The sequence below is a fragment of the Aythya ferina genome (genome assembly GCF_964211825.1).
Source record: "Aythya ferina genome assembly, chromosome: 27".
Lineage (NCBI taxonomy): Eukaryota > Metazoa > Chordata > Aves > Anseriformes > Anatidae > Aythya > Aythya ferina.
In genome coordinates this window covers 4,130,002-4,153,671 of record NC_140310.1, presented here as the reverse complement: position 1 = coordinate 4,153,671, position 23,670 = coordinate 4,130,002, and the positions used below count along the sequence as shown (strand labels likewise).

The window sequence follows — 23,670 nt, the reverse complement described above, 5'->3', positions numbered from 1 at the left end:
CTTTTAAATTCGGTGCCTGAGAGTCTTTGCCATCGCTGTTGGGCTTTGTGGCAGGGATCAGAAGCCAGCCAGCTTTCAGAGGGGGGGCTCGTCCTGGCAGCTGTGGCCTCGTGTGTGATGCCAGGAGGTTTTCTTCCTGCAGAAAGGAAGCCGTGGGGGTGAACCCGTGCTCTGAGCACACGGTTTGTGTCCTGGTGAGGCCAGAGCTGCTTCTAAGCCTCCTTTTCCCTCTTCCAGATGCTGTCGACAGTGCTGAATATCATCATCTTTGAGGACTGCAGGAACCAGTGGTCAATGTCTCGGCCTCTGCTCGGCTTGATACTGCTCAACGAGAAGGTAAACGTCCCCAGCTCCCCGCGCGGCTGGAGCTCTAATGAATCCCATTAAGTTTGGGTTTTTAAGGGCACCAGGAGCCACCCAAAGAGCTGTAGCACGTGTCCTCCCTCTTTCCTGCTGCGTCCTAAAGCCAAGCTGGCTGCTCCTCTAGAAGTTAACCCGGCCTTCTCGTGTCTCCTGCAGTATTTCTCTGACTTGAGGAACAGCATAGTGAACAGCCAGCCTCCCGAGAAACAGCAGGCGATGCACCTCTGCTTCGAGAACCTCATGGAAGGCATCGAACGCAACCTCCTGACCAAGAACAGGGACAGGTCAGTGCGCACCAAACCCGCGGGGCTGTGCTCAGCCCGTAGCTTAATGCAAAAAATGCAGCTGGGGGGGTCCAGCCCACCTCGTGGCAGCCTCCCAGAGAGCAAAACCCCCCTGAGGAGCGGGCGACCTCGTGCTCTAACGCGCTGCCCTGCTGCCTCTCCCTCAGGTTTACCCAAAACCTGTCAGCGTTCCGGCGAGAGGTGAACGACTCCATGAAGAATTCCACCTACGGAGTCAACAGCAACGACATGATGAGCTGACGGCTCCCAGCTCCACCTGTACAGAGCAGCATCTCTTTGGCCTGGCCCAGAGGGGTTCCCGTTTCCGATGGAAAGAAAAGGAGGGCGTTTCGAATCCCTGCTCTTCCCCAGGGCTGGACTGCGGCGCTCGCTTTGGCCGTACTCCACGTCCCGAGGGAGGAGGGAACAGGAGGGGTGGTTGAGCTCACCGGGGCAGGGTGCTTCTGTTTCCGTGGGAGGGGGTGGAAGGGCAAAAAGCCAGGTGCAAGAATCCAGCGTCTCCCTACCCGAACGTCTGCGTGGAACGCCAGCGCTCTGCTGCAGCCTGCCTTGTATAAACATGTACATTTTTTCATAACATTTTGAACAAGGTTTATATTGACTCAGTTTAAAAAAAAAAAACAAAACAAAAAAAAAAAAAACGAGAAAAAAAAAAAAAAAGGAGTAAAAAAAAAAAAAAAAAAAGTGTGATTGAAATTTTTACAGAGTCCTGGTGCACCGGTGCTGGCGTGAGGGTTGTGTATGCGAGTGAGGAAAGCGTGTCCTGCAGGCCTGAAGCTTTACTGGGCGAGGGGTGGGTGTGTGAAAGTGCAGAGATATATTTAGTGACAAGCGTAGAGAGAAGCAAAAAAAAAAAAAAAGGAAAAAAAGAAAAAAAAAAAAAGGAAAAAAAAAAAAAACACAAAAGAAAAACCAACAAAAAAAAAAAAGACGACAAAAAAAAAAAAAAAAGCATTGTAAAATTCCAAAATGTATATTTTTTCTTATTCAGCCCCTCGAAATCACGACTTCCTGTTACCGTCTTGCCCTTGTTATTAGGAACTCGAAGCCATGCCGCGTGATCTTCTCCATTCGTGCTTGCTCGTGGGTGTCTCTCCCATCCCTGTCCCCCCCCCCCCGGTGTAGCAGTGCCCCCCGTGTCCCCTCCTCACCCCGCTGCCTCCCGGGCCCTCGCCTCCCCTCCGGGCGAGCCCCGGGGCTGGCACCACGCGCTCCCCGGACCCTGCTCCTTTTCTTTTCCCCCCCATTTCACTCAAGCAGGAGGCACAGGAGGATTTGAGGGGCCGAGGGCGAGCTTCGTGCCCCCAGCGTGGGTTCTCAGCCGGGGCACGGGGGCTGCTGCCCGGGGTTCTTAATAACAAGGTTTGCCTAGCATGAAGTATTTAACACCCCCCCCCCAAACCCACCTCCCCCTTTTCCCTCCCCTTTCAAATGATTCCATTTTTTTTTTTTTTTTTTTTTCTAAGTCACCCTGATAAATGTTTTGGATATTAAAAATTTACTGACAGAGGAAAGCTGATGGGGGAGGGAACCTGTTTGCCTTGTACTTTTTTCCACTATTGTTGCTGCTAGTCGTGTGCATTCTCTTGCTCAGCTCTACCCACAGACGCTCAGTCCTTAGGGTTTCAGTTTCTCTTCCCAGACGCCACCTAACTCTTAATTCCTCCCCCCCCCCTCCGACCCGAGCCCCCTTTATTTTTATTTTTAATTTTTTTTTTTTTGTTTGTTCTTTCCTCTGGCGATTGTGTGTTGGGTCCTTTTTTTCGCGTGAGCAGATTGCTGGTTGACTTGTAAGGGTGTTTGCTGCATACAGTGTAAGCATTGTGACTGCAAATAAACTTCAATGGTTTCTACTGAGCTGGGCTGGCCTCTGCTTGGGAGAGGGGCCCCGTGATTTATTGGGGTTTGGAGGGCATTTCTTGGGGTTTCATGGGCATTTCTCGGGGTTTTGAGGGCATTTGACAGGATTTCACGGGCATTTATTGGGGTTTCATGGGCATTTCTCGGGGTTTTGAGGGCATTTGACAGGATTTCATGGGCATTTATAGGGGTTTGATGGCATTTATTGGGGTTTCATGGGCGTTTATCGGGGTTTAGTGGGCATTTCTTGGGGTTTTGAGGGTGTTTATTGGGGTTTCATGAGCATTTATTGGGTTTTGGTGGGACTTTATTGGGGTTTGATAGGCATTTATCAGGGCTCGGTGGGCATTTCTTGGGGTTTCATGAGCATTTATCGGGGTTTGGTGGGCATTTATCAGGGTTTGATGGTATTTATTGGGGTTTCATGGGTATTTATTGGGGTTTGATGGCATTTATTGGGGTTTCATGGGCATTTATCGGGTCACAAAGCCCCTTAGAGCCAAGTTGGTAGCTCACACCCAAATCCTAAACCTCCAGCAGCAGTGCTGGATCCTGCTGCCACCACGGCAGTGAAACCAAAGCGGGTTCAGCAACAGCCCCTAAACCTTTAGGTCTTAAACCTCTTGCCACCACCACCGGGTCGGGCGCATCCAACACCCGCAGCACGAGGAGAGGGCTTTGAAAACATTTTATTTACAGTCTGCAAGCAGAGCCTGAGCTCCGAGGCACTGCAGCAGGAGGGCCGGGATGCCCTGCGCTGTCCTGCCTCCTCCTGCCCCTGTCCCATGGGGGCAAAAAAAAGGGGGCAGCAGCCCCTGGGCTGACCCCACGGGGCACGCAGCGGAGCCGAACTCGTCCTCACGCCCTCGCTGGCTCCTTGGCGCTGTTGTAGACGGCGTTGTTGCAGCCCTCTCGGTTCCGAGCTATTTCGATGGCAAAAAACTGGATTCTGGTGGCTGGGAGAAGAGAAAAAAAGGGGCTGAGAGCAGGTCTGGGGGGCTCGGAGCAGGTCTGGGGGCGCAGCCTCGCCTCTTCCCACCCTGTTACCACCCCGCAGGGCATGGCACGGGGTCCGGGGGGGTTTTGGGGTTAAAAACAAGTGGATAAGGTTTTGGGACATCGTGCAGGCTCACCGAATATCGTGTTCTCCTCCGTGTAGCCCTTGCTGCAGTCCAGGCGCAGCAGGGTGCCGTAGTTGAAGTCCTCCACCACCCCCTCGAAGCGCATGCAGAAGGGGCGCCACTTCTGGGGACGGGATTAAGGGGGGGAAATTTGGGGGGGGTGCCAGGACCCCAGCCCCGTAATTCCAACCCCCCAAAGCGCCCACCTCCTTGGCCGCCTCCGATTTGAGCTCCTCGGGGTCGAGGACGTCGATTTTGAGGTCGCCGAAGGTTTTCCTGAAGTCGCCGTAGATCTGCTCGTCCGCCTTGGTCAGCTTCAGGAATTTGGGGTCCACCGAGGAGATGAGCTACGGGGTGACGGGGGGGGGGGGGGGTTCAGGGCCGTGCCCCCCTCCCCAAAACGCCCCTCGTAGAGCTGGTTTCGGGGGGTTTTATTGCAGGGGGGGGTCCCCAAAAGGCCCCCTCCCCGATTTAGGGCAGCCTTACGTTGAAGTAGACCTCGGCGTGCTGGTAGGCCCGCATGGCCCACATCAGCTCCACGTTGGGCTGCGGGCGGAGAGGGGGTGTCAGGGGTCTGTGGGGACCCCCCCCCGGCACCGAGACCCCCTCCTGAGTCCCAAGACCCCCCCCCACAACACCAATACACCCCCCTTAGTACCAAGACCCCCCCAAAGCACCAAGTTATGCCCCCTCCTGATACCCAAGACCCCCCCCCAATACCAACACCCCCTCCCCAGCACCAAGACCCCCCCCTCAATACCCAAACCCCCCCCATTCCCCCCCCACCCCCATACCAACCCCCCCACACCACCTCCAGACCCCCCCCAGTACCAAGACCCCCCCCAACACCCCCCCTCTCCCTACAGACCCCCCCATTACACCCCCCAGCCCACCCCAATACCCCCCCAGGCCCCAACCCCCCCAATACCCCCATTACCCCCCCATCACCCCCCCATTCCCCCCCCACCCCATAACCCCCCCTCCCAACCCCCCCCACCCCCAAATACCCCCTAACCCCCCCCAAAAAAAAAAAAAATAAATAAACCCTGACGCCCCCTCGCCCCCTGGTTCCCCCCCCATGTCCCAAACCCCCCCCAAAATTCCCGGTGCCCCCCCCCCGTGCCCCCCCCCTCACATCATTGCCGTAAGCCTCCGCCGGCAGGCTCAGGGCGTGAGCGGCCGCCGCGGCCTCCCCGGGGCCCTGTGGGGGCAAAAGCGGCTTCAGAGCCCCCCCCACACCGGGACCGGACCCCCCCCAAATCCGGACCCCCCCCCCCCTCCAGGACCCCCTCCCGTATCCCCCCCCCCCCCCGGCCCCCACCAGCGCCGCCGCCATCGCGCGGCCACGGCGGAAACGGAGGCGCGGCCCCGCCCCCACCCCCCCCCCAAAAGGGCCGCGTCCGGGGCGGGGGAACGGGGACGGGGGGGGACAGGGAAGGGGGTTTGGGGACAGAAAGGGGGGTTTGGGGACAGGGGGTGGGATATGGGGACAGGGGATGAGGCTTGGGGACAGAAAGGGGGGGTTTGGGGACAGAAAGGGGGGTTTGGGGACAGGGGGTGGGATATGGGGACAGGGAATGGGGTTTGGGGACAGGGTATGGGACATGGGACAGGAGATGGGGACAGGGGGTGGGTTTTGGGGACAGGGAATGGGGTATAGGGACAAGGGATGGGACATGGGACAGGGTTTGGGGACAAGGAATGGGGTTTGGGGACAAGGGATGGGGACAGGGGACAGGGACAGGATATGGGACATGGGGACAGGGGACAAGGGATGGGTTTTGGGGACAGGGAATGGGACATGGGGACAGGGTTTGGGGACAGGGGACAGGGACGGGATATGGGACGTAGGGACAAGGGATGGGGACAGGGACAGGGGACGGGACATGGGATGGGTTTTGGGGACAAGGGATGGGACATGGGACAGGAGATGGGGAAAGGGGATGGGGTTTGGGGACAGGGGATGGGACATGGGGACAGAGTTTGGGGACAGGGGATGGGTTTTGGGGACAGATGGGGTCTGGGGTGACTCGGGGCACATGGAGGTGACTCCCAGCACTGGGGGGGGCCGTGACCCCCTCCCCATCCCCCAGAGCCCCCGGGCACCCCTGGGGCCACCCAGGTACGAGGCCACCGTCACCGGGGGGGGGGGACCACTGGGTGTCACTGGGGTCCCCCAAATTGGGGACAGCCCCCCCAGGACGATGCCAGCAGGGTTGGGGCCCCCCCCTCATTAAGCACGGTCCTAATGAGCCCCCCCTCATTAACCACGGCACAGCTGCAGGCACTAATGACCCTGGGTGGGCACTGCCCCCATTGGGGGGGTGGGATTGGGGGCTTATAGGGCCGCAGCCCCCCCCCGGCCCTATAAGTGTGGAGCGGGGGGGGATCCTGGGTGTGATTTGGGAACCTGCTGAGCGCTTGGGGTGAGGCTTCCTCTGCTTGGGGGGGGGCCCTAAAGGGGCTGGGGGGGGGGTTCCTATAATTTGGGGGGGGGTCCTATAATTTTGGGGGATGTTTTTCCAAGCGGGACCCCCCCCAAAAAACATCTCCGCGTGCGCCCCCAGGGCGCGATGTCCACGACCGGCAGCACCGACAGCAAGTCCGAGAAGCCCATGGCCCTCATCTGGGGTGAGCCCCCCCACCCCATAACACCCCCAAATGGGGCCGAGCCCATGGGGGGGGCTCCCACTGACCCCCCCCATTATTTATAGGGTGCGAGCTGAGCAGCGAGCGGGCGTCCTACACCTTCCAGGCCCCCCAGGAGTGGCACTGCGAGCAGCAGCTGGCCCTGCGCACAGTAGGTGCCCCCCTCCCCTATTAAATACCCCCCCCCACAGCCGGATTTTGGGTTTTTTTGGCTGTTTTTTTTTTTTTTTGGGATGCTCTGGGGGGGCTCTTCGTGACCCCACAGGTCTGCCTGGGGGAGAAGGCTCGCGACGAGTTCCACGTGCTGGAGATCGTGCCCCCCACCCCCGAGGACGCCCCCGTGCCCATCGCCACCCTCAAGCCCTCGGTGCTGCCCATGGTGAGCACCCAAGGGTGGGGGGGGGGGGGGCTGCCCCCTAAACCAACCCCCCCCCATAAGACCCTATAAAGTCTGGAGTGGTGTTTTTTGGGGTTTTTTCAGGCCACCCTGGGGGGCGTGGAGCTGACCCCCCCCGTCACCTTCCACCTGCGCGCGGGGTCCGGCCCCGTCTACATCAGCGGGCAGCACATCTCCCGTAAGTGCCCCCCACCCCAAAAAAAAAAAAAACAACCCAAAAAACCCCACCCATGGGTGCTGCAGCCCCGGCTCTCCCCCAGTGATGCCCGACCTGTCCTGGGAGGAAGAGGAGGAGGAGGAGGAGGAGGAAGGTGATGAAGAGGAGGAGCCCCCCAAGCCCCAAGGTGCCAAAAGGGGCAACGCCGCCAAGGTACGGGGGGGCCCCAAAACCTTAGGGGGGGGGCTGTGACCCCAAAATTGCACAATTTCCCCTTTTTTATTGAAGGGGGGAGAAAGTTTTGGGGTCTGTGAGCCCCCCCCAAGATATGGGCAAGGGGGGGGGGGGCAAAACCTCAGGGGGGACCCCAAAATCGCACAATTTCCCCTTTTTTCTTGGAGGGGGGGGAGTTTTGGGGTCTGTGAGCCCCCCCCCCAGCCCCGCTGTCCATATTCCCATTTTTTTCTCCCCTAGAAGAGGAGGCTGGAGAAGGAGGACGAGCAGTGAGTATGGGGTTTGGGGGGGGGGGGGTAATAGGGTGGGGGGCACCCACCCTATTACACCCCTCACCGCAGCCCCCCCCCCACCTCGTTTCCCCCGAGCAGGAACAGCGCCGCCCCCCAGGAGCCCCCTCCCAGCAAGGTAAGGGGGTGGCCAACCCTGGGGGGGGGGCAAAAAAACCCAAAAATGGGGTGTTGGGGGGGGGCTGGGGGCTCCCCCCCCCCCTCACACTCAGCCCCTTCCCCATCCCCTATAGGGGCGAGGAGGCGGCCGGGGCAAAAAGGCAGCGGCAAAGAAGTGACCCCAGGTAAGGGGGGGGGGGTTTGGGGACCCCTGTGCGCCCCCCCCAGTCCCATTTGGGGGGGCTCAGGTGGTCCCCGGAGGGGGGGGGGCGCCCGTTTTTAATTTTTTTTCCCCTTTTTTTTGCAGGGTTTGGTGCAGGAGAGGCTGGAAACCTTCTGATTTTGGTGCCCCCCCCAAAAAAAAATAATAATAATAAAGGATGTGGTTTTGCAGCCCTGGCTCTCCGTGCTGGGATGGGGGGGGGGTTGTGGGGCTGTGTCCCCCCCCCCCCCCATACCCCAATAGGGTCCTTCCCCACAACCTGGGGGTCCCTTTTGGGGTGGGGGGGGGCACCAAAAGCCGGGTGAATGGGGACAAAGGGGGATTATTGAGCAGCGGGGGGGGGGATTGGAACCCATTGACCTGGCCTGGGAGGTGAGAAAACACCGGGGGGGGGGGGTTAATTGGGGTCATTAGCGCTAATTGAGCCCCCCCCCCCACAAAACCCCTCTGCGGTGCTGCCCCTGCTCTTTGGGGAAACTGAGGCAGGAGGGGGGGGGGGAGCAGTTCCTACAGGACCCCCCCTTTTGGTGTGTGACCCCCCCCCCAGGGGGTGTTTATTGGCACTTGGCACCCCCTCGGCACAGCAAATGGAGCGTGGGGGGGGGGGGCGCATCCCCTGCCCCCTGTAGGGACCCGATACCCGACCCCACAGGCATTTGGGGGGGGGGGAAATCTCATCCAGCCCTTCCATAGGGGTGGGATTTGGGGCTGGGGGGGGGCTCGGAGGGCCCCCCCGGTGCGGAACCAGCTGGTTAAAAACCCCTCGCGGTGATTTTTTTTCCCCGAGGGGGGCACCTTTTGGGAAGCCGGGTGCCAAAAAGCATCCTAAAGGTGAGCGCATCCCCCCCCCTTCCCTGTCCCGTCCCCCCCCCAAGGCCTGGCTGAGCTGGGGGGGCCTCTTCCCACCCCCAGACCCTATTTAATGCCCCAAAATCACCCCCCCACCCCCCCCCCCCATCTCCTCCCCTTCCCCATGGGGCTTGGACACCCCGAGCCCCACTCAGCCTCCCCCTTCCTCCTCCTCCTCCTCTTCCTCCTCCTCCTCCCCCCCCCCCCCAGCCCCCATCCTCCTTCCCTCTTAGCCCCCCCCGACCCCCCCAGGGGAGGCTCAGCCCCTCTCCACGGCCCCCCCCCCACCTTTAAAACCCTCCAGGAGAGGGGAGCAGGGGCTGCGCGGGGGGCGCACGGCTCCGGGTGCCGCCCTGCTTTTTGGGGCTGGAGAGGGGGGGGGGGAAAAAGGGGGGAGCCCAGCCCTTTTCCCCTATTATCAGCCCCCCCACAGCCCCCCCCCCCCAGCAGATGCCAGCGAGGCAGGAGCTGCCCCCCAAATGGGAAGCTGATGGGGTGGGACGAGGCGAGGAGCTGAGCCCCATGCCCCCAACCCCGCGCCTGGGCAGGGTCTCGGGGGGCACCCGAGCGAGGAGGAGGGGGCCACGGGCACCCCCCCGGCGGGGTCGTGGTGAGATTTGAGGGTGGCAGCTCAGCTCCCTGCCTTCCTTTCATGCCCTCACCCCTGGGGGGGGGGGGGGTTTTGGCCAGCACCATGCAGCCCCTCCGCCTGCAGAACCTCTCCATGTAAGCGGCGCGCTCCGGGTGCCTCGGGGTTGGTTTCACCCGGCAAAAATTTCGAAATTTCGCCTCCAAAAACCCCGAGCGAGCCCCTGCTCCTCTCCCTTTTTTCTTTTTTTTTTCCTCTTTTCTCCCCGCCGCAGATGCTTCCAGCTCCTGATGTTCTCCTGTCAGACCCAGGTAGGTCACCGAGCTGCCTCTCCCCCAAAAACCCCGTCGCAGCCCGGCTCGCCCCTGGGTCCCTCTTAGCCATGACTTGGGATGCTGTTAATTAATTTTGCTGTTAATTAATTTTGTTCGTTTTGGGGATTTTCCTCACGGGTGGGTGGCAGGGGCCAGCCCCGGGGCAGGGCAGCAATGCTGGAGGGTGCCCACGGGGTTGGGCCACCCATGGGTGCCCGGCGCCTTCCCCACGTCCCCAAGGCGAGGCCATTGGGGAGCCCCCCCCTTGTTCAGGGGGTGCATTTCTTGCCCCCCAGGCCGGATTCTGCCCTCGATGCCATCAGAGGGGGTTAACGGGGTGCTTGGGGGGGGGGGTTCAAGGCTCGGTGCCCCCCTCCCCTTCTCCCCCTTTCCCCCTCCCGGGCTGCGCCGTCCCTTTTTGTGCGCTTCTGAAGGGCCGCGGCTATTAAAATGCACTGTTCCATATCAGCACCCTCTGCTCCCCAGCCCCAACAAAACCACCCCCCGGCAGCCTTAAATACGTGCTCGGGACCTTTTTTTTCCTTCCTTTTTATTTTTTTCCCCCCTTTTTATTTTTTTCCCCAAGGTAACAGCTTTTATTTCTTTGAAAACGAGAGGGGAAGGGAAGGGAAGCGCCTTTGATGGAGAGGGCCCCCCCCCAGCTCCCCACCACCTCCCCGGCCACCCCCAAAGTGTTTTTAAAGTGGATCCCGGCGGGAAATGAGCCCCCAAGGTGCCCACGAAGGTGGTGGGGAGCCGGGGGTCCTGTCTGGCCTGGGGGGGGTCAGCAGAGCCCCCACGGTCCCGCTGAGTGCGGGGTGCGGAGGTGGGTCCTGGGTGCACTCACAGAGCAGGCAGCACCCCAAAACATGTGGCTGTGCCCCATTTATATCCAATAACCCTTTATTTGGGGGGGTTATGCCACCCCATAGGCACAAACCGTGATCCCATTTGGGGTCCATGCTGCGTTTTATCCCCCCGGCACTGTGGGAACAGCTCAGTCCCCAGGTCCTGGAACATGTGGATGTTTCTGGGGTGCTTTGCTCTGGGGGCTGAGCGCTGTCCCTGCATCCAAACCCATCCTCAGCACCCTCCGGGGTGCTCCATGGGGCGGAGAGGTCGGTGGGTGCCTGTAGGGTCAGGACACAGCCAGGAGCTTGTTCCCATCCCCGATGCAGGCTGTGCACCGTGGAGAGCGTCCTCCCCGCATCCTCCTCGTGCGGGTGCCAGGAGAGCTCCCTGCCTCTCCCTGCTCCTGCAGCACCTTCTTGGGGGTCTCAGCACCCCCAAAAAACCCCATCCAGGCTGGAGCTGCCCACAAGACCCCCAAACAGGCCACAGCGGGCTCACCCCGTGCCGGCAGCGCTCCCACCAGGTCCCCCCCCTCTTCTCCATCCCCTTGCCGTGGGCTGTCCGAAACAAATTGATTTTATTTTTTTCCCTTTGTATCGTAAACAAAGGGGGAGAATCACCCGTCTCCTAATTTTAACCAGTACGTGAGGGACCAGGGGGCCGTGAGCGACCAGCTGAGCCGGCGGCAGGTCAGGGAGTACCAGCTCTACAGCCGGACCAGCGGCAAGCACGTGCAGGTCACCGGCAAGCGCATCACCGCCACCGCCGAGGACGGCAACAAATTCGGTAAGGAGCCCGCTGCCAGCCCCCCCGGGGGGATTTGGGGGCAAGGTGGGTGCCTGTCTGGGGACAGAAGCGCTTGTGGGGTGTCAGGGAAGGGTCGGGGAGGTGGGCGCTGCAGCTGGGTGCTGGTTTTATAACCCCAAAAAGGGCTCCTATAGGAGCGCGGCTCCAAATTGTCTGGTTCTGACCTCAAAACTTCCAAATCCATGCGTTTCTGGCCAATATCATGCAGCAAAAAAACTAAATATCAGGTTTATGGCTATCTTGTGGCAAATAAATGGATCACCTAAAATATTGATGGGTGGAGGGCAGCAGGCAGAGCCCCTCCAGCCCCGGCACCATCCCCTGGGGGTTTTATGGGGGTCCCCGGCCCCGTCGCAGCCCCGCCAGGTCTCTGCCACCTTCCCAGGGCTTTCCCTAAATTCTCCCTGTCTGGTTACACTTGGGACCTGTTGGGGTTGTGGGTTTTGGTGTCGGCTCCCAGCCACCTCGGGGGGAGACAATGAGGACGAGGATAATTAACCCGCCGGGCGCTGGGCTCGGTCTGGCCCTGGAAAACCCCATTGAATCCCCGACAATGAAATGGGGGGGGCTGGAAAGGGGCCGCTGCTCTCCACGGGGCTTTCATCAAACGCCCGGTTTGCCTCTGCTGGCTTTTAACAAAAGCCCTTTTTTAGCATCATGTCCTGGGGAGCAGCCCGCGGTGTGCCCCGTGCCGGGGGGCTCGGGCACGAGGGGTGGCGAGGGATTGAGGGACGGGGGGGAGCGAAACGGGGATGGGGAGAAAGGATTTTTGGTGTCCCCTCGGGCACGGGGATGGGGATTTTTGGGGTGCAGGTGCTTTGCAGCCCCGGCGGGACACCTCCTGGTGCTTTTCTCCTCGCAGCCAAGCTGATCGTGGAGACGGACACCTTCGGCAGCCGCGTGCGCATCAAGGGAGCCGAGAGCGAGCAGTACATCTGCATGAGCAAACGGGGCAAGCTGGTGGGGAAAGTGAGTCCGGGCGGGGAGGTGGCAGCCTTATCCCCTCTCCCCTCCATCCCCAGAGCTTACGTCCCTTTTTTTTTTTTTTCTTTTTTTTCTTTTTTTTTTTCCCCTCGAGCAGCCCAACGGCAAGAGCAAAGACTGCGTCTTCACCGAGATCGTGCTGGAGAACAACTACACGGCCTTCCGCAACGCCCGCTACGAGGGCTGGTACATGGCCTTCACCCGCAAGGGCCGGCCCCGCAGAGCCTCCCGCAGCCGCCAGAACCAGCGGGAAGCCCACTTCATCAAGCGGCTGTACCGGGGGCAGCTGCCCTTCCCCAACGCCGAGCGGCAGAAGCAGTTCGAGTTCGTGGGCGAGGACGAGCCCACGCGCCGCACCCGGCGCACCCGCACCCCCACGTAGCGCCCCGGCCGCCCTCCTCATCCTCCTCTTCCTCCTTGTGGACTTTTCTTCTTCTCCTCGTGCCCCCCCAAGCACTGTTTTCTCCCCACTTCTCTCTATTTTTGGCGTAAAGATGCTCTATTTTTGTACTCGGGTGGCTGTGGGTGCGGTGACCCCCTGCAGCACCCCAAATTCACCGCCCCGTGCCTCTGCCCATCGCCCTCTCTGGCTGGGGTGTCTGCCCCCCCCCCTTTATTTTTATTTTTTTTAGGGACTTCTCCCCATGCCACCAAGCCCCCAGCCACGTCTGTGACCCCATCCTGCTGCTGGGGGGATGCTGAGGCCACCCCCAGCCCCGGGGCTGTGACCCGGCTGTCACCCTGCGAGGTGACCGTGGTGACCGGGGGTCCCGCACCGTGCCAGTCCGTCCCCAAAAGCTCTTGGAGGGGTGCTGGGCACCCAGACCCGGTGGCCAGCACTTGTACCCCGTGGCCACGAGGTCTTGGGGTTATTTATTGTGGGGGGAGCCCTGTGCCCTTCTCCTGGCCACCGCGGTGGCACCGGGGGGGTGCCAGTGGCACCGGGCTGTGTGTAGGTGCCTGTGGATGCAGGCAGCAAAAACCTTTTAGACTTAATTTTTTATTATCAGTCGTGTTTTTTACGAGCTCTGCTGTTTCCTTTGAGTCGGTTTTAGGCCTAAACACTTAGACTTTGGAGTTGAGGTGTGTGTAACGGAGGAAGCCCCGAGGCAAATAAAAGCAGCGTCTAGACGGACCTGGCCTCGGTGAGTTTTTTTTTTTTCCTTCCAGCCTGGCCCCAGCACAAGCGGGGGCTTTGCTCCCCTTGGCACGGGGGCACCCAGCTCTCCGTGCCCCAAACCATGTGCCCTGATGCTTGGGGACATCCCGCGTGTCCCCACACAGCACCACGGTGGCACCTGGCACATCCCCGTGCCCAAATTCCCCACGGAGCAGCATCACCTCGGCTCAGAGCCCAATTTTGGGGCCGTCTGTCCCCCCCGCAGCCCCCAGCCCGTGCCGTGCCCTCTCCCCATAATTACTTTTACCTCTCACAATGCCCCGGCCGGCCGGCGGGGAGGATGTAATCCCTTAACCACCCCTTAACCACATCTCCCAGCCCCTACAAAGCCCCGCGAGCGTAATGCGGGCGCATGGAGGGGGGCGCGGGGAGAAAATTATAACAGTTTGAGTTCAATGGAGCTTTAAAAGCAGGGGAGAAACGCAACACCCAGCAATTAGGGCCGAACAATGCGCCCGGCGCTGCCTGCCCAGGTGTGTTGGGCAGGAATTAGCCGGGCGGCCGGTTTAATTTTTTTCTTCCCCTCCCCGTTTCCTTCGCCCCCCCAGCCCCGGCTCCTTGTTTCCGCAGGAATTCGAGACCTTCTTGAAAGGAGAGGGCTTTGAGAAAGGGGCCGAGCTGTCTGTACCCTCCCTGCCCCCGCCGCCCCCTCCCCAATTTAGCCCAAGCTTCAAAGGTAGAGGAGTTCCCTTTGTGTAATCTCCGCTTTTAATTTTTCCCCGTCCCTTTTTCTCCCCTTCTCCTCTCCTTCCCGAGCCCTTCCTCTCCTTTCTTTCAGGGTTTTTTTTTTTTCCCCCCTTCCTCCCCTCTCTTTCTTCTCGACCTCCCGGGATAGAAAGGGCTCGGAAGGGTGAGTCCTTTTTAATTATGGCCGGGGAAGAAGAGAAGAAAAAAAAAAAAAAAAAAAAACAAACCCACACTGGGTTTTCTTTCTTGTTTTTTGAGGTGAGACCCGGGGCGGGGGGCGGAGGTGGAGAAAGTGCACTGGAGGATGTCTCGCCAACCCCCTGCCTTCCCCAAGCCTTTGCCATCCCCTGGGCTCAGTTAGGGGGTGATGAGGGAATTTGGGGCCCCCCCCAACACCCCAAACCCAGCCTGCTGTCACCCCATCTCCACCCTGCTGCGCCCGGCACCCAGGGGTGCCCCTCTCCAACCCCAACCCCTTGGGGCACGGCTTGGCTTCGGGGTCACGGCGTGGCCGCCCCATGGAAGGGCCACGGAGGGGAGCATCCCCTTGGCCAACCCGGCTCCCGTGAGGCCGAAGGCGGCTCCTGCACATCCTCCTCCATCGCTGGGGCTGCGGAGGGAGGCGGTCGCTGTAGCAACGCGCCGTGCGGCGCAGGGAGGGGATGCTCGGCGCAGGCATGGCTCCCGGCGGACGGGCGAACCTGCCTGCGGCGGGCCGGGGGCTCCCTTGAAGGTAGGGCCCTGCTCTCCTCTTGCCCACCCTGTAACCCCCCCCCTTTAAACCCATCCCAGCCCCCCGCAGAGCTGGCGGTGAAGGACACGGCGCGGTGACCCCGCGGGGGCTCTCCGGAGCGTGGCCGCGCGTGGTTCTCGGTGGGTGCACGGTGCTCGGGGGGGGCAGGAAAGGGGCATTTCCAGCCTGCTCCTTGGCACCCTTGGGTGCTGGGCGTGCTGCTGCGGGAGCCGCAGCCGGATCGGGTGCCCCGGGTGCCGGAGGCTGGCGGCGAGCAGCCGCTGCGCTGCCTTCATGCTTGAGAAACTGGGTTAGCGCCGGGGGGGGGCGGCTGCAGCCTCGGCCAGCGACGGGCACGGCCCCAGGGGGACCTCCAGGATGGGGCAGGTCTGCATCCTGCAGCTGGGACCGGGGGGGTTTGGCCTCCGAATTATGCCGGCCTTGGCACCCAAGGGTGCGTGCATGCCCCCACCCTCTGTGCGCAGCCCCCCCCGGTGTGCGTATCCCCCCGGTGTGCGCATCCAGCCCCCCCCGTGAGCGCATCCAGATGGTTTCTGGGGAGCCAGGAGGGAAACTGAGGCAGCAAGCAGCTCCGTGTGTGCCTGGGGGGAGAGCACCCAGCAGCGGAGGCCCCGTCTCCAGGCAGCTCTCCCACACACAGCCGGGAATAGCTGCCGGCTTCCTGCGCCGCGGCACCGCCGGCACGGGTTCTGCGCCCCCCCAGGGCTGGGTTCTCTCTCCCCACCACCCCAAAATTTCCCTGCTGGAGGGCAGGAGGAGGCCGCAGCCTCCCCGCCCTGCCCCGGCACACCCTGCGGTGCTGGGCCAGCCTCAGCGCTCAGCGCCAGGGCTGGGGGCTCGATGGTGCCCCCCTGGGAATTGGGGTGCGGAGGGGAGCGGCTCTGCCCCAGTGCTGGGCTCCCCTCAGAGGTCAGGGTTTGATTATTTTATTTTTTTTTTTTGGCAGGTGCTCAGCACCTCCCCGTGCCCTGCTGAGCACCCTCAGCCCCGGAGCTGTGTTTCCAAGAGGTTCTCCTCCAATTAACGGGGGTGCCACCCTCGGACCCCCCCCAGCTTTGGGGCAGGATCCGCGGACGCGTTCCTGCCGCACCACCCGCTGCACCGCGCGGTGCTCAGCATTGGGATCAAGGGGGGGCAAAACCTTTTAGCTGGGGGTGCTGCTTTGCACGGGGGGGGTTCCAGGACCCCCCCAGCTCGCTCCTGCCGGCGAACGGGGCCGCGCAGGCCGGGTTCCTCTGCGCTTTCCTCCCTCTTTGTGCCGGGGAAGCGTTGGGCGCGCGAGCGAGCGCCAATAGTGCTTCGTCATGATGCCGGCTAATTCTCCTCTTGTTCCGAAAGGGACTGAGCCAGCAGCAGAGGTGGGGAGCGGCATCGGGTGCCCCCCCCCCGCCTCCTTTAACCCACCCACGCACCCACCCCGGGTGCTGAGCTCCCCCTTATCAGCGCCCCGGGGGCTGCTCGGCCGCCGCCTGCGCTGCCCGATAGCGGCGGGCGCTCGGATGCGAGCCCCGGTGCCGTGCTTCGGCCTCGGCGAGAGGAGGAGGAGGAGGAGGCCAGGGGGTCCCCACCCCCCTGGAGGGAAGCATGAGGTGGCCCCAGCCCTAGGTGAGTGCCCCCCCCGGCTGTGGGGATGAAGGGAAAGGGGAGATTGGGGTCGGGACCCTCTCCGGGGGGGGCTGCGTTGCGCAGGGTCGGCGGCCACCGCCCGTGGGTTCCCCGTCGCTGCTCCCCGCTCGCCCTCCCCAACGTTGAGGGGGGGGGTCCTAAAGGGTGGGGGCAGCCCAAAATTTCATCCCCCTTCTTCTCCTGGGGGGGCTGCAGCCCTGCCCTGTGTCCCCGTGCCCGTTTGGGGCAGAGCTGCCCTTGCCGGGGGGCTCTTGGGGACAGGAGGGCGGTGACGTGGGGACGCGGGGGGGGCGGCTCTCCCCAGGGTGCACCTGATTTATCCCACGGTCCCCCCCCCCCCAAAAGACACCCCCATAGCAGGGGTTTTGGGGACAGGGGACGTCCCAGTCCCTCCCTGGGGACAGCAGCATTGGCACCGCGTCCCCCGAGGGAGGAGGAGCCTGGGCGCTCCCGGCCCCACCTGTGGAGTGAGTTTGGGGGGGTCTCAGCCCTGTAGGGTTTATTTTTTGGGGGGGGGGGGGACACCACTCATCTCCCACTCCCAGGGGTGCTGGGTGCGATGGGGTCGATGCTCTGGGGGTCTCGTTGTGGTTTTGGGGCGCGCCCTGAGATTTTGGCACCCCCCCCGGCCCCACGGTGGCTCCCGTTTGGGGCACCCCAACCCCGCTATGGGGCCGTGGGCGTGCGGGGTCGGTGGTCAGGCAGGGCTAAGCCCGGTAAAACCAGGGCCACCAGCTGCCACCTCGCCCCCGGGGAGCCCCCGGCCACATTTTGGGCAGGTGCCACACTGTGGTGGCATCGGGGTCCCCAGGACACCCCATGTAGGGTGTCCCATGGGGCTGGGAGGTTTTGGGGTTCACTGGGGGGCCGTGGGCATCTCCCAGACCCCGCTGGGTCCCCGGCGGCCCCTCCGCGTGCGGGATGAGCAGGCTAATCCCATCCTAATCCCAGATTACGTGCCACGTGAGCCACAGTGGGCTGCGGGGTGGCCATCGGAGCACTGTGGGGCAGGGGGGGGAGCACCGGACCCCAAAAAAAACCGAGGGTTTTGGGGGCTTTTGGGCAGGTGCCGCGCATCCGGGATTAAAAACCAGCGGCTGGGTTGGGATTTTGGGGTGGGTAGGTGAGGTTTGGGCCCAGATCGGGGAGAAATTTTTCTGTCCCCCGGGGGGGGGGGGGACAGAAAGGGCGAGAAGCAGGACGCAGGAACCGGACACCGCGCGCCCCGTGCGCCCCGTGCCCGATCGAGTTGCGGGGAGGACGCTCGGGGCCTCGCCGTCAGCCGGGTGCTTGCGAGCAGGGGAGGAAGAAGAGGAGGAAGAGGAGGAGGAGGAGGAGGCTGGGTTGGGCTGGGAAACGCCGGAGCCGTTCCCAGGAACCGGCTGTTCGGGGAACTTGTGACCCCCCCCGGGTGTCCCCCCCCCGTCTCCGCGCATGGATAGGGCAGGGGGCCCGCGCCCGCTGCTCTGGGGAGGGAAGGGCAGCGAGGAGAGGAGGAGGAGGAGGGCGAGGGGAGGAAGGCTGGGGGTCCCTCGTTGCTCCCCGCACCCCTGGTTAGGGGTTTTTTGGTGTTTTTTTTTGGGGGGGGGCCGTGCAGCCTGGCCTTTCGCCCGGCCCCGCGCGCTGATGGCTTTGGCGGCTGTGAAAAGTCAAATCCGGATTTCCTCGGGGCGGGGTGGGGGGGGTCTGGTGGGGGGGGGGGTGTGAAACCGACCTCTCCACGCCCCCCCCCCCCACAGCCCAGGGGCTGGGTGACACTTTGGGGGGGGGTCTCCCACACCCCATCCGTTCATCCGTCCGTCCATCCCTCTTCCTCTCCCCATTCCAGGTACCCACAGGGGGGGGGCTCAGTGCATGTCCCCCCCCCCACCCCGCACACCCTATTCCTGGCTCTTGGCCCCCAAAATCCCCCGGCGGCACCGTCCCCGAGCCGCCCTTATCTCGGGGAGCCGCGAGGGTGCCGTGGGGCGGTGGCCCCCACCCTGCCCACAGCCGATAAGCTGCCCCCCCCCCATGTCCCTTAATCCAACGTGGGGGGGGGGGACAGCTCCATCTCCCCCCCCCCAGCCCCTCTCTGGGGTTTGTTTTCCTTTTTCCTCCCCAGCATCCGCAGCCACCCCGCACCCACCCTTCCTCTGCCTCCTGCTATTTGCCGGCTCATCCATCTGCTCGCCCCCCCCCGGACCCCCCCCCAGCAGCTCCTGGGGGGTCCCAAACGCGTCCCCTCCTCTTGCCACGGCACCCGTGGGGTCCCCAAAAAAAGGGCTGGGGGGGTGGGGGGGGTTGTGCTGGAGGAACAAACCCTCCCTGGCTCGGAGGATGGAAAGTGTGAGCTCACGGGGGGCGCGGGGGGGGCCAGCACAAAGCCGCCTTGTGCCGTGCCCGGCCACGCTCCGGGGGTGCCAACAGCACCGGGCCCCCAGCCCCCGAGGTGCCCCCGAGCTGCTGGGCTGGGGGCGAGCAGATCTGACCCCCCCCCGGTGCCAAAATAGGGGATGATTTTTATGGGGTGACCTCCAAAGGGGCTTTTTGGGGAGGCTCCGGACCCCTTTATGGCAGCTCGACCCCCCCCCCCCAAGGAGCTAGGGGATGTCACATTTCCCCCTTCCCCATTTTTACTGGGGCTGGGGTCCCGGGGGGGGGGCTGGGGGTGGTTGGCACCCCCCAACCCCATGCCCCGAGGGGGGATTTGGGGAGGTTTTGGGGAGGTTTGGGGCGCTGCGCCGGCACGGGGTTTGATTTATTTTTATTTTCCAGGTGCTCCCCGCTCTGAAAGGAGAAGTTGGGAGGCAAAAAAAAAAAAAAAAAAACATAAAAATGGGGAATTTTCTCCTTTGTCCGGGGGCTTTGTGGGGTTTTTTTGTTGGTTTTTTTTTTCAAACCCCTTTCGGGGCTTTTCCAGCCGGGGGGTTGAGGGCAGGGGCTGGGCGCAGTGCGCGTCCCGCTGCTGCTGGAGGCTTCTGGGGGACAAAAGCCCTCCCGGCCCTCGTGCCCTCGGCTTTCAGCCCTCGTCAGCAGCCACCCGGCCACGGGGCAGGGGCCAGGCACGGCTTTGGGGTGACGGGGCTGGGAGCTGCACCACCGCCACCCTATAAGCCCCCTTTGGGGTCCTTTTGGGGTCCCTTTGGGTTCCTCGGGGTCCCTTTGGGGTCCCTTGGGGTCCCTCGGGGTGGGTTCTGCCCCTGGTTCAGGGGTTGGGGAAGGTGCCCAGGGGTTTCTCGGCAAGCCCCCAGCGCCAGGGATCGATCCCAAAATTGGGGAGCCCCCAACCCTGCCCCCCTCCCCATTTCGCCCTCACAGAGGCAGCCCCCGAGCCCCCAGCCCGGCGTTGGCACCCAGAGGGATGCGGAGCCACAGAGGTGAGTGGGGGGCCCCAATCCCCCCCCTTAACCCCAAACAGACCCGGAACTTTTCGTGTCCCCCCCCCAGGGTGGGTGGCACCTTGCCCCGGGGTGCTGCGTGCCCACCTTTTGGGGGGGGGGGTCCCAAAATTTCTGCTCTTGCTCCCCCCCCCATCACAGGACCCTGTGACTGACCCGGCCCCTCCGGTGCGCAGCTGAATGGAAAGACTGCAGAAGGTAAAGGGGGGGGGCAGGGGGCTTTGGGGGGGGGTGCCGGAATTTGGGGACCCCCCTGGGGCTGCCTTCCTCCCCTGCCTTCCTCCTCCTCCTCCTGGCCTGGCAGCACCATCTAGTGGCAACGTGTCCCCGTCCCCTCCCAAGCGTCCCCAAACCCTAAACCTAAAAATTGGGGGCGAGGAGACCCCCCCCCAGGGCCCACCCAGGAATCCCCCACCCCCGGGGGCATCTCCCCTTTTTTCTGTTGTGTTTTTTTTGGGGTGCCCCCCTGCCCTCGTGCCACGGCCCCACTCCAGCCCGGAGCCCTCCCCATGTGCCCAAAATTTGGGGTTGCCAAAACCCCAGCTCCCAAATCTACCATCCCAAACCCCAGATTTGAAATCTATCGTCCCAAATCTGTAATCCCAATCCCAAATAATCCCAAATAATCCTAAATAATCCCAAATAAATTCCCAATCCCTTCCAGCAACCGCTGACCTCCCCTGGGAGCGTCTGCTCCTCGCGCGGCTCCAGCGTCCCGGGCTCGCCCTCCAGCATCGTGGTAAGAGCTCGTTCCCCAAACACCGCTGGAAAAACACCCCCAAATTCCCCTCCCGCACCCAAAATCGCTCTTTTTCGCCTCTTTTTTCCCAGGCCAAAATGGACAACGAGGTGCTGGGCTACAAGGACCTGGCCGCCATCCCCAAGGACAAGGCCATCCTGGACATCGAGCGCCCCGACCTGATGATCTACGAGCCCCACTTCACCTACTCCCTGATGGAGCACGTGGAGCTGCCCCGCAGCCGGGAGGTGAGGGGGGGGGACACAAAAATCCCCCCCCCCAGGGATTTGGGGGGTCCCTGGCTGTGGGATTAACCCCTTTTTTTTTTTTTTTTGCCCCCCCCACAGCGCTCGCTGTCTCCCAAATCCATCTCTCCTCCTCCGTCCCCCGAGGTGAGTGCGCCGGGGGGGGGGGATTTGCGCACGAGGGGGTGACGCCGAGCGCCGAGCCCACCCCCCAAAATTTCGCCCCCCCACCCCTTCACGACCCCCCCCCAGGTCATCCGGGAGTGGTTGGAGAGCCGGACCCCCAGCGGCACCTCGCAGCCCCCCCCCCGGCCGGCCGCCAGCACCCCCCGCAGCAGCGTCCAGCACTTCCACCGGCCCGGTACGCACCTAAAAAAAACCCCCCAAATCCCATAAATCCCATTGCCCCCCCCAAACTGGGAGAACTGGGCAAACGGGGGTGGGCGAGGACCTTCTGGGGGGGGGGCTAACCCTGCCCTTCCCCGTGCAGAGACCGACACCACGGAGCTCAACATCTACAAGAAGCCCCCGATTTACCGGCAGAAAGGTGAGCGCGGCGCACGGCGCGCGGCACCGGGACCCCCCCCCCCCCCTTTTAATTATCTCCCCCCGACCCCGTGTGCCCCCCCCAGAACCCCACAGCGGCCCCCACCACGGCAAGCACCTGATAGAGGATCTGATCATTGAGTCGTCCAAATTCCCCGCCGCGCAGCCCCCCGACCCCAACCAGCCTGCCAAAATCGAGACCGACTACTGGCCGTGCCCCCCGTCCCTGGCCGTCGTGGGTAGGCGCTGGGGTGGTTTTTCCCCCAAAAAAAACCCACAAACCCCCCCAACTTCTCTGGGGGTGTTGTGTCGGGGTTGGGGCTGGACTAAAATCCTCCTTTTTTCCCCCAGAAACGGAGTGGAGGAGGAGGATGGCCTCCAAGAGAGGGGAGGAGGAGGAGGAGGATCTGACGGAGGAGATGAAGAGCCTGCGGGAGCTCCAGCGGCAGGAGCTGAGCAAGGTGAGGGGAGGGCACCGGGGGGGTCCGGGGGGGGCTGGGGAGGTGCCAGCCTTGACCCCCCCGCGTGTCCCTTGTCCCCCCCCCAGGTCACCTCCAACCTGGGGAAGCTGATCCTGAAGGAGGAGATGGAGAAATCGCTGCCCATCCGCAGGAAAACCCGCTCGCTGCCGGACCGGACGCCTTTCCACACGTGTATGTGGGGCAGGACGACCCCCAGTGGCTCTGTCCACCCCCCCAGTCCCTTCCCAGTAACCCCCCAGTCCCCTCCCAGTCCTCCCAGTCCCCTCCCAGTGCTCCCAGTCCTGACCTCCCGCTCTCTCCCAGCGCTGCACAGCGGCAGCTACAAGAGCTCCTCGCTGCCCGCCTCCGGCCGCAGCACCCTGACCCGGGTGAGTGGGGTCTCGGGGGGGGCTCCCCGTGGTTGTGGGGGGGTCTTTGGGTGGCGGTGGCACCCCACTGACGCTGTCCCCTCGTGTCCCCTCCTGTCCCCTGCCAGCTGCAGTCGGCAGAGTTTAGCTCAGGGAGCAGCGAGAAGGGGAGCCCGGGTGAGCGCCGCGTGGTTATGGGGGGGGGGGCGCATTTGGGGACATGGGGGGGACACCTTTTGGGGACAGGGGGACAGCTTTGGGGATGGGGTGACATCCCTTGGGGACAGGGGGGGACATCCCTTGGGGACAGGGGGACATTTCTGGGGTTGAAGGGGGGACATCCCTGGGGATGTGGGGATGTTCTTGGGGACATGGGGACATTTTTGGGGAGGGGGGACACCCCTAGGGACAGGGGGGGTCGTTCCTGGGGACAAGGGGACATCCCTGGGGATGGTGGCATGTCCCTGGGGACAGAGGTGACATTCCTGGGGATGGGGGGGGACATTTTTGGGGAGGGGGGACACCCCTAGGGACGGGGGGGGGGTCGTTCCTGGGGACAAGGGGACACCCCTGGGGACCAGGGAACATCTTTGGGGAGAGGGGGACACCCCTGGGCATGGGGAGAACACCCCTGGGGACAAGGGGGACACCCCTGGGGACATCCTCGGGTCCGGGGGGGTCACCCATGGGGGGGGGGGGACATCCAGGGGGGTGCTGAGCCCCCTCCCCTCTTTTGCAGGCGTGCAGGTGAGCGCCCAGCCGGCTGCCAGCGCCCAGAGGGTGACGTATGGAGGGGGGGGGGGACACATGGGGACACCTCGGAGGGGCTGGGACACCTCAGAGGGGCTGGGGGGGGTGGGATGAAGGTGTGGGGGGGGCGGCTGGTGTCTATTTTTTATTTTTTTTTGGGGGGGGGGGTTGTTGTGAGGATGATGATGGTGCCGCCTTCGTCCCCGCAGAACGGGCAGCGCGGGCGCATGGACAGAGGCAACTCCCTGCCCAGCATGCTGGAGCAAAAGGTGAGGGGGCTTTGGGGGGGGGGGGGGGGGGCGGTGGGCTTCAGGGGGGGGGCACCAGGCTCTGTGTGTGTTGGGGGGGGTCTCACGGCTTTTTTTTCCCCCCCCCCCATCCCAGATTTACCCCTACGAGATGCTGATGGTGACCAACAGAGGCCGCGTCAAGCTGCCCCCCGGCGTGGACAGGACCAGGCTGGAGGTAAGGGGCTGCACCTGGGGGGGGGGCAGACAATATTTTGGGGGGGGTCTTATCACATTCTGACCCCCCCCATCCTGCAGAGGCACCTCTCCCCCGAGGATTTCCTGCGGGTCTTCGAGATGCCCCCCGAGGAGTTCGGCAAGCTGGCCCTGTGGAAGCGCAACGAGCTGAAGAAGAAAGCCTTCCTCTTCTGACCCCCCCCCCGGCGCCACGACCCCCCCCCAGCCGGTTTTTAGCACCCCCCCACACCCCTCACAGCCCCCCCCCAGCCCCCTACCGTTTTGCAGGGGGCTCAGCGTTGTGCCCCCCCCCCACACACACACACCTCTCCGGGACCCCCCCTCTCCGTGCCCAACTTGCAGTGAGCTGATGGGGC

At 63.1% G+C, this 23,670-nt stretch overlaps 5 protein-coding genes across 11 annotated transcripts in view; 4 read left to right on the top strand and 1 right to left on the bottom strand.

The window, feature by feature from the left end:
• The window catches only part of XPO7 (exportin 7), a 32,704-nt gene extending 30,179 nt beyond the window's left edge, over positions 1 to 2,525 (top strand). Inside the window, exons 26-28 of the mRNA XM_084499684.1 lie at positions 238 to 336; positions 520 to 647; positions 815 to 2,525. Of these exons, the coding sequence (XP_084355810.1) occupies positions 238 to 336; positions 520 to 647; positions 815 to 908 (321 nt within the window). The 3' untranslated portion in view covers positions 909 to 2,525. The remainder of the gene's footprint in view (positions 1 to 237; positions 337 to 519; positions 648 to 814) is intronic.
• Positions 2,526 to 3,201: 676 nt separating this feature from the next.
• PBDC1 (polysaccharide biosynthesis domain containing 1) lies at positions 3,202 to 5,043 on the bottom strand. Its single transcript, XM_084499683.1, has 6 exons — positions 4,971 to 5,043; positions 4,785 to 4,850; positions 4,136 to 4,195; positions 3,856 to 3,996; positions 3,662 to 3,773; positions 3,202 to 3,484 (listed from the first exon to the last, which is right to left on the bottom strand). Exons 1-6 carry the CDS (start codon positions 4,983 to 4,985, stop codon positions 3,387 to 3,389), a joined length of 492 nt encoding a protein of 163 aa, XP_084355809.1. The 5' UTR covers positions 4,986 to 5,043; the 3' UTR covers positions 3,202 to 3,386.
• Positions 5,044 to 5,659: 616 nt separating this feature from the next.
• Positions 5,660 to 7,868, top strand: NPM2 (nucleophosmin/nucleoplasmin 2). Of its 5 annotated transcripts, none has more exons than XM_084499679.1 (10): positions 5,660 to 5,771; positions 6,217 to 6,280; positions 6,364 to 6,449; positions 6,564 to 6,677; positions 6,780 to 6,873; positions 6,956 to 7,065; positions 7,327 to 7,355; positions 7,455 to 7,494; positions 7,610 to 7,660; positions 7,783 to 7,868. In XM_084499679.1, exons 2-9 carry the CDS (start codon positions 6,223 to 6,225, stop codon positions 7,652 to 7,654), a joined length of 576 nt encoding a protein of 191 aa, XP_084355805.1. In that variant the 5' UTR covers positions 5,660 to 5,771; positions 6,217 to 6,222; the 3' UTR covers positions 7,655 to 7,660; positions 7,783 to 7,868. The 5 variants fall into 5 exon arrangements, with proteins under 5 accessions (XP_084355805.1, XP_084355807.1, XP_084355808.1 ...); XM_084499681.1 differs by having other exon boundaries at positions 5,707 to 5,771; positions 6,177 to 6,280; positions 7,330 to 7,355; XM_084499682.1 differs by having other exon boundaries at positions 5,708 to 5,771; positions 6,177 to 6,280; positions 7,330 to 7,355; positions 7,458 to 7,494.
• A 386-nt stretch (positions 7,869 to 8,254) lies between these two features.
• FGF17 (fibroblast growth factor 17) lies at positions 8,255 to 14,366 on the top strand. 2 transcript variants are annotated; one of them, XM_084499676.1, is made up of 5 exons: positions 8,255 to 8,529; positions 9,411 to 9,447; positions 10,911 to 11,088; positions 11,972 to 12,078; positions 12,191 to 14,366. In XM_084499676.1, exons 2-5 carry the CDS (start codon positions 9,427 to 9,429, stop codon positions 12,473 to 12,475), a joined length of 591 nt encoding a protein of 196 aa, XP_084355802.1. In that variant the 5' UTR covers positions 8,255 to 8,529; positions 9,411 to 9,426; the 3' UTR covers positions 12,476 to 14,366. The 2 variants fall into 2 exon arrangements, with proteins under 2 accessions (XP_084355802.1, XP_084355801.1); XM_084499675.1 differs by lacking the exons at positions 8,255 to 8,529; positions 9,411 to 9,447; positions 10,911 to 11,088 and having other exon boundaries at positions 11,350 to 12,078.
• Positions 14,367 to 15,434: 1,068 nt separating this feature from the next.
• Positions 15,435 to 23,601, top strand: DMTN (dematin actin binding protein). 2 transcript variants are annotated; one of them, XM_084499671.1, is made up of 16 exons: positions 15,435 to 16,319; positions 19,641 to 19,699; positions 19,862 to 19,918; positions 20,385 to 20,459; positions 20,552 to 20,707; positions 20,807 to 20,851; positions 20,957 to 21,065; positions 21,195 to 21,251; positions 21,337 to 21,489; positions 21,602 to 21,711; positions 21,798 to 21,903; positions 22,036 to 22,100; positions 22,208 to 22,267; positions 23,039 to 23,098; positions 23,214 to 23,294; positions 23,375 to 23,601. In XM_084499671.1, the coding sequence occupies exons 3-16, from the start codon at positions 19,901 to 19,903 to the stop codon at positions 23,486 to 23,488; spliced, it is 1,209 nt and encodes a 402-aa protein (XP_084355797.1). In that variant the 5' UTR covers positions 15,435 to 16,319; positions 19,641 to 19,699; positions 19,862 to 19,900; the 3' UTR covers positions 23,489 to 23,601. The 2 variants fall into 2 exon arrangements, with proteins under 2 accessions (XP_084355797.1, XP_084355796.1); XM_084499670.1 differs by lacking the exons at positions 23,039 to 23,098; positions 23,214 to 23,294; positions 23,375 to 23,601 and adding an exon at positions 22,819 to 22,958 and having other exon boundaries at positions 22,208 to 22,256.
• Positions 23,602 to 23,670: the final 69 nt, after the last annotated feature.

What these genes read in the sequence shown, in the direction of transcription:
- PBDC1 (XM_084499683.1), bottom strand. An exon ending in ACGCCGAGGTCTACTTCAAC is followed by an intron (nt 3,997 to 4,135) that starts GTAAGGCTGCCC and finishes GTCACCCCGTAG; the next exon opens with CTCATCTCCTCGGTGGACCC. An exon ending in GGAGGAGAACACGATATTCG is followed by an intron (nt 3,485 to 3,661) that starts GTGAGCCTGCAC and finishes CTCTTCTCCCAG; the next exon opens with CCACCAGAATCCAGTTTTTT.
- NPM2 (XM_084499679.1), top strand. Translation starts at nt 6,223, where the DNA reads ATGTCCACGACCGGCAGCACCGACAGCAAGTCCGAGAAGCCCATGGCC. An exon ending in GCCCATGGCCCTCATCTGGG is followed by an intron (nt 6,281 to 6,363) that starts GTGAGCCCCCCC and finishes CATTATTTATAG; the next exon opens with GGTGCGAGCTGAGCAGCGAG. An exon ending in AGGAGCCCCCTCCCAGCAAG is followed by an intron (nt 7,495 to 7,609) that starts GTAAGGGGGTGG and finishes CATCCCCTATAG; the next exon opens with GGGCGAGGAGGCGGCCGGGG.
- FGF17 (XM_084499675.1), top strand. Translation starts at nt 11,767, where the DNA reads ATGTCCTGGGGAGCAGCCCGCGGTGTGCCCCGTGCCGGGGGGCTCGGG. An exon ending in GGGGCAAGCTGGTGGGGAAA is followed by an intron (nt 12,079 to 12,190) that starts GTGAGTCCGGGC and finishes CCCCTCGAGCAG; the next exon opens with CCCAACGGCAAGAGCAAAGA.
- DMTN (XM_084499671.1), top strand. An exon ending in GCTCGCCCTCCAGCATCGTG is followed by an intron (nt 20,460 to 20,551) that starts GTAAGAGCTCGT and finishes CTTTTTTCCCAG; the next exon opens with GCCAAAATGGACAACGAGGT. An exon ending in CTCCTCCTCCGTCCCCCGAG is followed by an intron (nt 20,852 to 20,956) that starts GTGAGTGCGCCG and finishes ACCCCCCCCCAG; the next exon opens with GTCATCCGGGAGTGGTTGGA.